General features: G+C 38.9%; 1 protein-coding gene across 1 annotated transcript in view; it reads right to left on the bottom strand.

Moving 5' to 3' along the window:
* LOC139468980 (microsomal triglyceride transfer protein large subunit-like) overlaps positions 1–13,759 on the bottom strand; it is a 46,499-nt gene that overhangs the window by 17,481 nt on the left and 15,259 nt on the right. Inside the window, exons 12-18 of the mRNA XM_071251121.1 lie at positions 13,387–13,601; positions 12,426–12,523; positions 11,578–11,696; positions 10,737–10,955; positions 9,853–10,007; positions 9,229–9,399; positions 8,448–8,598 (exon numbers count right to left, since the gene is read on the bottom strand). Coding sequence (XP_071107222.1) covers positions 8,451–8,598; positions 9,229–9,399; positions 9,853–10,007; positions 10,737–10,955; positions 11,578–11,696; positions 12,426–12,523; positions 13,387–13,601 — 1,125 coding nt within the window. The 3' untranslated portion in view covers positions 8,448–8,450. The remainder of the gene's footprint in view (positions 1–8,447; positions 8,599–9,228; positions 9,400–9,852; positions 10,008–10,736; positions 10,956–11,577; positions 11,697–12,425; positions 12,524–13,386; positions 13,602–13,759) is intronic.

Raw genomic sequence — 13,759 nt, 5'->3', positions numbered from 1 at the left:
TCATTTCTTGTATTGGAAATCCATGGCATGCCTTTGCAAGAGCTGTGAAGTTGATAATGCATATGCTCATAGTGAAATACCAGATTTAAAAACCCTTTTTACATGATGGGCAGACCTCAAGTATACTCACAGATCTAACTGAATGTATTGCTTCATGTTTGTTTTGGACTTGACTCAGTTGACACATAGACTCCTTCCAAGAAATATGAAGATGAATTAACATTTGTGCAAGGTAATAATACCATGTATAAAGACAGCATACTATCAACTATTTATCAGTGGAACTCTACGTATATATTAAATAGTCAAAGTAATCTGAGGACCATAAACATGCTCAGAGTGAGGACAAATATATTTTGAAAACTGGTACATCGTAATACAGTTGAACTTGTATATTACCAGATCCATATTGAAAATCCTTATCAAATATGGGACCAAACTATTTTTCTACAGGAAAAATCAATTTCAAACATTGGCACTAAATATAATTAAAAACAGGAATTAGTTTTATTTCCTGCTACATTATCAACAAACCAACAGTATCTAGCATGAATGTGTCTCCAAATATAATCTGTGACGCAGCCAAATATCTGAGCCACATCTGTAAGTGCACTGGTGAATGGACCGATGAAAAACTTCACAACACAGTTGCAACCGGAATATATCTTGCATACCAGACCCTAAAAACTAGTCTAAAGGATAATATCACATCAGTTGCAATCCATAATACTTCTGCAAACCAGAGACTAGCAGCTAGTCTACAGGATAATACCACAACTGTTGCAATACAATATGTTCTTCATACCAGAGACTGAGAGTTAGTGTACAGGATAATACCACAACAGTTGCAATACAATATGTTCTTCATACTAGAGACTGAGAGCTAGTGTACAGGATAATACCACATCAGTTGCAATACAATATGTTCTTCATACCAGAGACTGAGAGCTAGTGTACAGGATAATACCACATCAGTTGCAATCCAATGTGTTCTTCATACCAGAGACTGAGAGCTAGTGTACAGGATAATACCACATCAGTTGCAACCCAGAATATGCTCTGCATACCAGAGACAGAGAGCTAGTGTACAGGTATAAGATTAAAGAGGTTGGTCAGGATCTGTCACTAACTGCCTGATGGCTGTCTCAATTAACAAACAAAACCCCACAGCTCCTAAATGTTCAACAGATGCTGACCTTGATGGAAGTCTGCCACTGTTCCAATTACACGTTCTTGCATCGCGTTGCGTAGTGAAACGTGCAACAGCAACCCTTTGTTGTAAGGCAGCAGATAGCCTTGCTCCAAGGCTGTACTGAATGATATGTCCATGGATGTATAGCAATTCTATCCTTATAATAATCAAGTCTAGATAATCAGCCAGCAAGTCTTTTATAGGGACAACTTGTTCTTTTTGTTCATATTATCTAGAAATTATGGTTTAACTAATAATTAATGCCTTAGAGACTTGAGCAAGTCTAGGCAGCAGGCTGATGGTGCTGACGCTAGCCTTGTCATTGCTAGAAATAATAATTGTGCAAGATGCTATCCAAGTGGAACCTCTACAGGTCAAACACAGACATATGGATACAGTGTTGGGAAAGAAATATTTTGCACAGAAAACTCATTTGTTGTTTATACTGGCTATTTGAATATTATTGCAGGTCAAAAGATCCATTACCTGTGAGAATGATTTGCCAGATATCAGAAATATGGGACAAGGTACCCATATTACACAGTTATGTGAGGGTCATGTGGATTTTTAAGGGTCAGTGCCCCCTGGTACTTGAAGCAAATTATATTGTTTGTTTTTTTAACAATGCTATGTTGACTTACAGAGCAAACTTCAACTACTAATGAATAGATAAGAGTTATTCTTGAAGGGAACGGTAATTCATAACATTCATAGACCTCATCACAAAGAAAATGTTCTCATTCATGACAATGCTTGTGCCCAGCAAAAATATTATCTCAATGGTACAGAAAGAAGCTTGTGAAACACGTTGACCTTGGACTCAGGTTACCAGTTATATCCAGATGCTTTCATGACTCATTGATGACATAACAGATGACAAATTATGACAGACTGATCCACTGAAAGGTGCAGCTGGATCTGCTCCTCCCTTCTTCTTGCACATCCACAGATTCGTGATTCATAAAACCATGAGGCCATGATATCTGATCTTACCTCTGGCACAATAGAACAGCACTGAATACAGCAGACAAACAAATGCACCTGTCTCTACCATATTGCAAAACAGCATTAGATACACTTACACCAACAAATAATATAGTCCATCATAGCTCCTCCGAAAAAGTAAGCCCCACCTACTCATGATGATGAGGCTGTGAGAAGCTTCTGATTGGTTGCTATGAATAGTTTCTGTTGAGGTCATCACCTGACCTAAGAGAAGCACCACCTACTGACAGTGAGGGGAAGACCACCAGATTGTTAGTCCCAGAAATAAACAAATGGTTTACTGTAGAATCCTGATAATGAATGTGATTCAGATGAAAAATGAGCTGTGCTTATCAGCATGCTGGCCTATATAATTCCCAACTTTACCAGAAACCAACAGAGAACACTTACGCAGGTCTTGTGGATAGCCACAGATCCTCAGTGTGTTTGGTGTGGATAAGAGACTAGAGCCATTTGTTGTGGAAGACATGTGCTATGGCGTATGTACATTCTATTAACATGATTAAACAATTGATAACCATAATTTGTTATAACTGAAGCGTTTGTGGACAAATGATTCAAATAAAATGCTCTTTATCTTGCATTACACATGGTACCATAGTCATGCACCATGTCAGTGGAATACATGTTTCAGCATTTTATTTGATGAAAATAAAGTGACAAAAACATTTCTGTGGAATTTCTGCTAAAAGCAGAATGCATTGTATAATTCTGTCTATTTCACATTCATGTTTAGTTTTTAATCTATCCATTAGTGATGATATGAGATGAGCATATCCTGCCCCACAAGGTGGGACTGACACAAACACATGCAACCACAAGTCAAATGTTTACCTGAATAAACGTGGGAACATTCAGTAAAAGTCGAAATAGAGAACTGCATTGGGCATAATTTTAGTCCCTGATACCTCAAGTTGGAAATGTCATCCACATATCTTACATAAAACTTTTTGAACGCCAAAACCAATTTTGATTATAAACAAAGCCAAGCTGTATTCTTGATGAAATCACCATTAGACAAAAAAAATATTAGAAGAGAGAAATGTTTTATTTAATCAAAGATTTCATTGACAATATGTGTCTAAGGCATATATGTCATGACTTTTGCAGAAGAGCATGGGCCTCGTCCCTCATCGCCAGCACCTCAGAATTGAAGGATTAACCACAGCTGGTTCAGTGTGTCAAATGATGGTAAGCATCTTCCCTCAGATGACTCATGGCAAGACAGCCAGTAAGTAGTGATCTTGTTGATATTTGTTGAAAATTGAGCAATATTTGACAAGGATTCTGTGAAATCTTTAGACTCACATAGATTTATATCATCTCCAATGATGTGCTTGTTGTGGATATACAAGATGTGCAGTATCTCATCTTTTTGTATTCAATTTGTGCAAACCACAACATATATCCCTTTATGCACACGACAACATATATCTTATCTTTGCACACAACATTTATGTTATTTATGTACACGACATTTATCTGATTTATGTACATGACATTTATGTTATTTATGCACACAACGTTTATGTTATTTATGCACACAACGTTTATGTTATTTATGCACACAACATTTATGTTATTTATGCGCACAACATTTATGTTATTTATGCACACAACATTTATGTCATTTATGCACACAACATTTATGTTATGTATGCACACAACGTTTATGTTATTTATGCACACAACATTTATGTTATTTATGCACACAACATTAGTGTTATTTATGCACACAACGTTTATGCTATTTATGCACACAACGTTTATGTTATTTATGCACACAAAGTTTATGTTATTTTTGCACACAACGTTTATGTTATTTATGCACACAACATTTATGTTATTTATGCACACAACATTTATCTTATTTATGCACACAACATTTATCTTATTTATGCACACAACATTTATCTTATTTATGCACACATTTACCTTGTTTATGCACACCACAACATTTATCTTTTTTATGTATACCACAACAAGTTTCTTCTTAATGCACACACACGTAAACATATATACATATGTATATGTGTACAAATATAATACAAAAGCTCCTGTGACACCAGTATTTTAGTGTAGTTTTCAAACAAGTAAAGTTGGTTTTCAATATTGTAGTACATGTATGGAATCAAGTCACAAAAACGAACTGCTACAGAAAAGTTGACTTTTATGCAAGCCCCATGCATTTCACTACCTGAGAATGGGTATAAAAACATGTGCGTTAACGGGATTCCATATGCATTGTTTAGCATCGTGCTGACAACAATCACTCAGAAAAACAACAAAATTATGCAATTATTCAACATTACGAAATGCCACGCCTGTCTGCGAGCCATGGTATGCTTGAAGCAGGATCAAGTCAACGTGATGTTGCAAGACAATTTAAGGTCCTCAGAAACACCATTTGGTGTTTATGGTAATGTTGGCAACAGACAAATGCAGTCAGACACAATCCTCGAAGTTGCAGGCCACACGTAACCAATAATTGACAAGACAACTGGATTCGAACAACACACCTACGGAATCGATTTCCGCCAACAATAGTGACTGCAAGAATCATCCCTGGCCTTCGACGAATATCTTCACAAACCGTACGTCATCGCCTCAGATGTGCAGGGATTGTCGTCAGAAGACCCGCCAGACGTCCCATTTTGACAGGAAACCACCGTCAAGCACGGCTACAGTGGTGCAAACAGTGTCTACGCTGGACGGCCATGCAGTGGGGACAAGTTCTAGTCACTGACGAGTCTTGTTTTCACCTCAGCCACAGCGATGGACGGATTCGAGTGTGCCGACGTCGAGGTGAATGTTACGTCAATAATTGTGTCATGGAAGAAGATCGGTTTGGGGGCGGCAGCGTTATGGTATGGGGTGGGATTACAGCAAGACAGCGGACCCATTTCAGTGGTAGAGGGAAATCTCAATGGACAGCGCTACCGCGACGAGATCATCAGCCATGTTGATCTACTGTTTTTGCGTCATCATGGCCCAGGCATTACCTTTCAACATGACAACGCCCGGCCTCATATTGCTCGACTGGTTCAGGATTCCTTTCAACAATACAACATGAATGTCATGCCGGCTCGCTCCCCTGATCCACCGATCAAGCACATGTGGGATGAGATGGATCGGCGCCTTCGACGTCAACCACATGTTCCACAGACACTCCAGGAACTTCGAAACATGCTCCAGCAGATATGGACAGATATCCCTCAGGACGTTGTGCAACAGCTGGTCCATTCCATGAGAAATTGTTTCAGATTTGGTAAAAAACATATTCTTTGCATTAAATCTTATTCAATGTCCAGGAACTTTTGTTGTTCAGTATATATCCTATCATTTGAGTCATGTTGTATGGTTAATTCAGATGTTTTTTCTTAAGAATTCATCATGGAAACATAAACATAAATGTTGGGAAAAGAAGTTGCATATCCAAATCTTATCAATCAAGAGGTGTTCCTATTAATAAATTGATAAATTTATTTTTAGTATGTGCATGTGATGAGAGTGCAAGAGAGATAACATTACTCATGTACATCAGCTTTTCATGCCTAAAGGTTCAGTGGTATGTCTGATAAATGTTATGACTGATTTGCTTAAGGTTAAAGGGGGACTGTTCTCAGAGGTCTGGTGCCAGTCTTCTGCCCAGTTATAGATATTGTAATAACACCTTGGTGAAACTGAGCTACTCTCTCTGTGTAATCCAGTCATCATTAACGGCCTAATGCCATTGGTATACACAATAAAATGTGACCTTGTGGACACTTGTAATAGTGTTTGAAGACTTCAATGAAATAAGCTGAGACTGCCAAACTACTACTACAGCTACTACTACTACTACTACTACTACTACTACTACTACTACTACTACTACTACTACCACTGCCACTGCCACTACCACTATTAGTAACAAACTTCCATTGCACCTCTTGTACTGGCATAGAAACAGTACCTCCAATTAAAAAATTTCTTTTTAAAGTTTTTAAGTTCTAGGTCTCACAAATGTTGAAGTAAAACAAATTCTAAGTGCACAACATGAAAAACATCAAAGTTTCTCAGAAAATACACACATAAAAATTAAACTTTGCACTGAGCTTCTTCTATCAATATGGAAAACTGTTCCCTACATTTGAAAAGAATCCATGCAGTAGTTTTAAAGTTATAGGCTGCACAGATGCGACTACTACAATTGATCAGTGCGCACTTAATTATTCCCATCTCATCCTACTTGGTACCCATTCACTGCTGGGTGAACAGAGGCATATTGCAAACAAAGTCACTTGCCTACGGAGACACCACATGTGTACACATTGATCTAGCTACTGAGGCATTGCACACTTTATGACTAGTACCAAACTCAAAAGTTGCCATCAATACCATGCTTAAATACCAATACTTTTAATAGAAGTAACATTTCATAGAAATAAATGAAAACTTGTTTAGCTTAAGGATTTGTTTTTGTTATATAACCATGCAGTTTTTTGGGCATGTCGGTTTTCAGGTTAATAGTCATGCCTATGTTGTAAGGTGTGTGTTCTATCATCCATCTAAGTCTGTCCAATTGATGCATGTCAACATATCCAAATTGCATTGATTGATGCTCATGATGTCAATGACTGGATTGTCTGGTCCAGACTCGAGCATTTACAGACCGGCGTTATATGGTTGGAATATTGCGGTGTGCAATGTTAAACAACAAACAACAACAACATAATACCACACAATGACACACATCGATGTATGATGACACACAGTAATACATGATAACAGACAAAAAACACTGGGTTACATATGACATTGATGACTCACAGTGACACATAATACCACACAATGACACACATCGATGTATGATGACACACAGTAATACATGATAACAGACCAAAAACACTGGGTTACATATGACATTGATGACACACAGTGACACATAATACCACACAATGACACACAGTGATACACAATGACACACAGTGATACATGATGACACACAGTGATACATGATGACACACAGTAATACATGATGACACACAGTGATACACAGTGATACACAATGACACACAGTGATACACAATGACACACAGTGATACATGATGACACACAGTAATACATGATAACAGACAAAAAACACTGGGTTACATATGACATTGATGGCACACAGTGACACATAATACCACACAATGACACATAGTGATACATGATGACATTGATGGCACACAGTGACACATAATACCACACAATGACACACAGATACATGATGACATTGATGACACACAGTGACACATAATACCACACAATGACACACAGTGATACATGATGACATTGATGGCACACAGTGACACTGTGACACACAATGACACACAGATACATGATGACATTGATGACACACAGTGACACTGTGACACACAATGACACACAGATACATGATGACATTGATGGCACACAGTGACACTGTGACACACAATGACACACAGATACATGACATTGATGACACACTGTGACACATTATGACACACAATGACACACAGATACATGATGACATTGATGGTACAAAGTGAAACTGTGACACACAATGACACACAGATACATGATGACATTGATGACACACAGTGACACTGTGACACACAATGACACACAGATACATGATGACATTGATGACACACAGTGACACATAATGACACACAATGACACACAGATACATGATGACATTGATGGCACACAGTGACACTGTGACACACAGATACATGATGACATTGATGACACACAGTGACACTGTGACACACAATGACACACAGATACATGATGACATTGATGGCACACAGTGACACTGTGACACACAATGACACACAGATACATGACATTGATGACACACTGTGACACATTATGACACACAATGACACACAGATACATGATGACATTGATGGCACACAGTGACACTGTGACACACAATGACACACAGATACATGATGACATTGATGGCACACAGTGACACTGTGACACACAATGACACACATATACATGATGACATTGATGGCACAAAGTGACACTGTGACACACAATGACACACAGATACATGATGACATTGATGGCACAAAGTGACACTGTGACACACAATGACACACAGATACATGATGACATTGATGGCACAAAGTGACACTGTGACACACAATGACACACAGATACATGATGACATTGATGGCACACAGTGACACTGTGACACAGGTGATACAGTAACATGCAGTGGCACACCTACCTGTTATGCTTCTGCCTGCTTCATTATTTTACACTCCTCTGAGTTGGCTTTGTTCAGGAAGAAGGACTCTCCTGATATAGATGTTGTCTTGCTGAGTCGAATGTTATACTTCTTCAACCCCTTGATTTGTTCGTACTTGCTGACTGTTTCCCTGGTAACAAAAAGAGCAGACATGAACACACAGACATTCATACTTGACGGAATCCTGCAATATAACATGTAAACAAAAAGTATTAACAAATGCTCATATAAGTTTTTTGATACATTAAATGTTCACCACAAATGTTGGGGTATGCATTGCACAGTAACTAAGGTGTCATTTAGACATGCCGGGACCAGCTGGTGTTGGGTTCGAATTCCTGATTCACCCTTTATTTCTATCTTGGTTTGTCACATCTTCCCGAGGCAAGAGAGTTAACTGACTATAAAAGTCCAGTTTCCACCCTTGCCGAACTAGGCTGGAATTCCTGGGCTAGATCGTAGCGCCACCAGTGGCTGTTGCGAGTTATGTCCCTTCTATGCCTCTCTTTATAGACTTTTTAAGTCAGTTAACTCCCTTGCCTCGGGAAGATGGGTTTGTCAGTACCATCCATGTGATTGTGGGTTTCACCAAAGCAGTAAATGTACCTGAATCACTTCACTTGACATTAAATTGACATGTTGTGATATCAATGATATACTGTTCGAAGCACTGTTCAACTCACTCATTCACCACAAAATTAACATATCTATCACTAGTCCAAAACAACTTTATTTGTCACTGAAACCTATTAAAACTCACCGGAATTTAAAATCTGGTCTTTTCATCTGTAGACACAGTGTAAGTGGCATCTCATAAAAGTTTGCATCAGACAGGAAGTCAATGGCCGACTGCCCCTCTCCACTGTAGGTTATGCCTGCTCCCAGGTCGGAGGACTCCAGTCTCATGTTCCCCTCTACATACAGAGCTCCACTAGACAACAGAAACACTTGATACAAGGATTGCACTGAAGGATCCACAATGTTTTAAAGGCTTGGTTTAAAGGCTTCAAATTCTTCACTGAAGTGTGCGTTCTTGCATGTGTTCACACTCTGTTTGGATGGGTGGGTGGATGTTTCATTTCGGGTGGGGGAGTAACTAGCAGACAATGATGTATATTAATAAAATAAAGGTATTGGGTGTGGGGCTTGTCATTGGGGTCCATATGGTTTTTTCTCTGACCACCTCCCCTTTATGATCTGCCAAGTCGGATGCAAGTTTGAGGTATGGTTAGCTATCTCAGCTCCTTTAGCAAATGATTCTAAGAATATCAAATGTAATGAATCATGTGAACTAATGTACAAGACTCGGATCTAGAGGTATCAGTAAGGATAAAAATGTTCTGAAGTTCCGGGACAATGACTTTATCATGATTACTTGACCAACCTGTTTTTAATGAGTGATTCACAGTTCCTGTTCCAGAGACTGATGCTGACGTAGCCTGAAAGGTCGATGGAGATGACGCCAATGACTTCAACATTGAGGATGAGGCCATTGGACAGATGAACTCTCTGGGAATGGTCCTGCAGCAACAGGTTGCCCTGCAAGAACAACAGTCTTCAATACTCTGATCTGGCACTCATGCTGCCACCATGCATTACACAAGAAGGAGTGATGAATGTCACAGGCGGTTTACACCCACGGGTATGGTGCTGACAAACTCATTTGAGGTGCACCCGAATTTGAAGCCACAACCATAGAAAACATGAGAATGGCTGAACACAAAATCACGTTCTTGGCTGTCTGAAAAGATTGTGTTGCCATGATAGTTTCATGCAGTCTAGAATGCATATTTAAATTTGATTCAAGTGCCAAATTAGGCAACTGGGCTCCATTTGACAAAGCAATTTTTGTGTTATAACTTTTGTTAGTTGAAATTTACAAATTATGATAGTTGTGGTGTTATAATCCCTTTGCTAAACAGGGTCCTGTTTGACATTTCTGATTATATTGACCTCTGGTTCAGTACCTGTTACAATTCTGATCATTTTATTTTGACGAAAACACAGTTAGCGGTGTTGATCAAGCATTTTGTGTCCCGTCATATTATATATTATACCTTCCAGTAGCCAGAGGTAGCAACCATTCAACAAGAATTAACTTCTCTGGAAGTAGTTATTGTTTACAATATGTATAGATGTTATTCATAACAACCACCAAGAATAGGCTATACATTCTAGAAGTGAGTCACTGTCATTTTGATGTCCTCCTGTCATGCCTGTCTACTTTAGAGTCCTACTTAGACAAGATCCCTAACACAGTCTGCTTACCTGAAGAGCTGAGGTGAGTTCTGATGGGGCACTCCAAACTGCTGACATCAGCCCAGACATTCCCCGGAAGAACTCGTACTGCTTGAGAAGCACATCCATGAGGGAGAATGACAATCCAGCAGCAATCTCGGGGCCCACTGCCTCCTCTTCTCCCTCACCCTCCACAGGAACTTCCTCCTCACCCATCAGCGACTCCAACGCCTCACCGTATATCCCAATCTGAAACAGCAGCACTCGTATATACTGATCTGAAACAGCAGTACTCGTATATACTGATCTGAAACAGCAGCACTCGTATAAACTGATCTGAAGCAGCAGCACTCGTATATACTGATCTGAAACAGCAGCACTCCTATATCCCGATCTCAAATAGAGGCACTCATATATCCCGATCTGAAATTGCAGCACTCATCTATCCCGATCTGAAATTGCAGCACTCGTATATCCCGATCTGAAATAGCAGCACTCGTATATCCCGATCTGAAATTGCAGCACTCGTATATCCCGATCTGAAATAGCAGCACTCATACATCCTGATCTGACATAGCTCCACTCATATTAATACAAATAGAAGCACATGTCTATATGACACAACAACCTGTACAGTGAATAAGAGATTACTCATCCTTCAGTATTTAAGCTTAATGTGAGAGGAAAACAAATATGATAATCAGGCCAAAGATTCAAACTGAAAGTGAATCTTAATGAACTAAAAAGCACATACACAGTTTGAAATCAAATATGTTAACACTGAACCGACTTCACAAAGATCAGCAGCTGTTATTTCTGACACTAAGTGATGTATCTGTTAACAGCAAGTCCTATGTGACACACAACTTACATTCATGAAAGGCTGTTCCACATTTCCAAATAGATTGACTTTCATGCCGCTGCGCTTCATAACTCCGGAGTTGGAATTCTCAAACAACAGGTTGTATGAACAATTGAGATCTTCAGTTTCTGCAGAAACATATGTATCATGGTTATTGTTATTTACACAGTACAAGAATGTCAACTATGTACAGCACGATCAACTTTGAACAGAACTTCTACAAGGAGGAAGATTGCATATGTTTGTGTGATCTCCGGGCTGAGGTGGTATTACTGTAGCAAGGCAATGAATTACAGCAGGCTTTCTGTTCATGTACTGCTCTCTGAGAACCAAGAATATTTTCATTTTGTTTAAGTTATCAAAGATGTAAACCAATATTATGACAATACTTAAAAACATATTTACTAAGAAGTTGAAAACTAAAAGTATTTTTTCTTTGAGGGGCATGTAGAAGTTTAAGTAAGGTTAAAACATATGGATAAACATCTTCTTTATTACAATTAGGAGCGCCATTTCGGTGTAGTGAAGTCATCACTTGCTTGATAACAGTGTTAGAACCTACATCGAAACATCAGTCCTAATTGTAATTAATAAGTTGTTCATCCATATGGCTTATCCTTACATAAGAGTATATAATCTTAAATTCTGATAACAAAGACTTCAGCTGGAGAGGGGAAGTTTCTTACATTAATTTTAGTGGTGTAATGATCACTTGGCTTTCAGGAATCAGACTAGTATTTCAATAACTAAGTATCTTTGTTGCTTTTTTTGTCATTAGGGGCCATATTTAATTTTCTAAAGGGGGATAGGGGTTGGTGGGAGCCCACAGTCCCCCACCTGGCCCTGTGTGAACCTACTTGCGAGGTAGCCCGTGAAGGAGCTGGACTTTCCCACCTGGGCCATCAGCTGGTAGTTGTTGATTCTTCCTTCCTTCAATATTGTCTGTAATTTACTCCTGAGAACCAGTAAATGAAGAATTGTGAATAAAATTGAAACCATTCCATGATCATGATGAATATTCTACAGCTATTACAGGGTGCATATGCTGCAATATGATTGGCAAATATGAGTGATTAAAAATTATGCAAGGCTCAGAAAACTCCTGGGTCCTGTTTCACAAGGCAATCGCATCGCAACCACAGTCGTAAGTCAATGTTAAAGTATGGAGTTACGATAACCTTAGTGCTACGATAGTTGTGGAACGGACCCCCGGACCATTCACTGTGCATGAACATGATGGATACTTTTCTTGATCTTTTCTTTTTCTTAATCCAAACTTTTTGAAATGCAAAATGGGTATCATGTTGATTATATGACCTTCAGTTTAGTTGTTTTTCCACAATCTGCTAAATAGGCGAGTTTAGTTATCATGGAACCATGTGGCATCATCCATTCCAGTATGATGTCATAGCATTCAAAGGTGATGTCAGAGCTCCAGATAACTTTTTGAGCAATTGAGTTTTTACTCTAGGGTTTCTATTTTAATTGGGTTATTACATTTTTCATTGGGTAACCAATATTTTTTCACTCATCTATTCATCCCTCTATTGTTTTTTTCAAGAAATGAGTAAACATTTTTTGTGATTTATAAGATTTTAAATATCTTTTAGATGTATATAACGGTTCTAAATATAGACTTGACGCGGAAAGTAAATAAGCACGTAATTGTGTTGATAAACATTTTGTGTTTTCTGCTAACACCATCAGTTCCAAATGAATTATCTGGGCATTGTATACATCATCAAACCATAAATCTCCCCAATTACAAGAAGATTACTAGTTACATATGTTACATTGTGTGGCTATGTGGTGACAGACCTGAGATTCTCGTCATTCTGCGCCCTGTCAAGGACCTTCATCTTGATGAAAGTGGAGAGCTCATGGTGGTCCCTGTCGGCCATTGCAAGGAGGATGTTACGCAGCTCCATCAGACTCAGGTCCAGCTGCAGCAGGAGGTCTAGCGCCACCACCCTCACACTGCTGTCATAGCGACGCACGCTCTGGTGGAACAGAAGGGACAGGGAGGCCCTCACCTGCACAGACAGTGATCGAGTGGAGAAAAGTCCAAAGTGACACTGATCTTTAACATTTTCAAAGTTAAAGTTTAAAGTAGTTCATTAACAAGACAAATTGAGATTCAAAATACAGTAAACTATGGTCATAACGAATTCAAAGGGACCACTACTTTTAC

The sequence above is a fragment of the Haliotis cracherodii genome, unplaced genomic scaffold, assembly GCF_022045235.1.
Source record: "Haliotis cracherodii isolate W230 unplaced genomic scaffold, xgHalCrac1.p SCAF_2, whole genome shotgun sequence".
NCBI lineage: Eukaryota > Metazoa > Mollusca > Gastropoda > Lepetellida > Haliotidae > Haliotis > Haliotis cracherodii.
The sequence above is the reverse complement of the archived record's forward strand: the minus strand, read 5'-3'. Positions and strand labels throughout refer to the sequence as shown.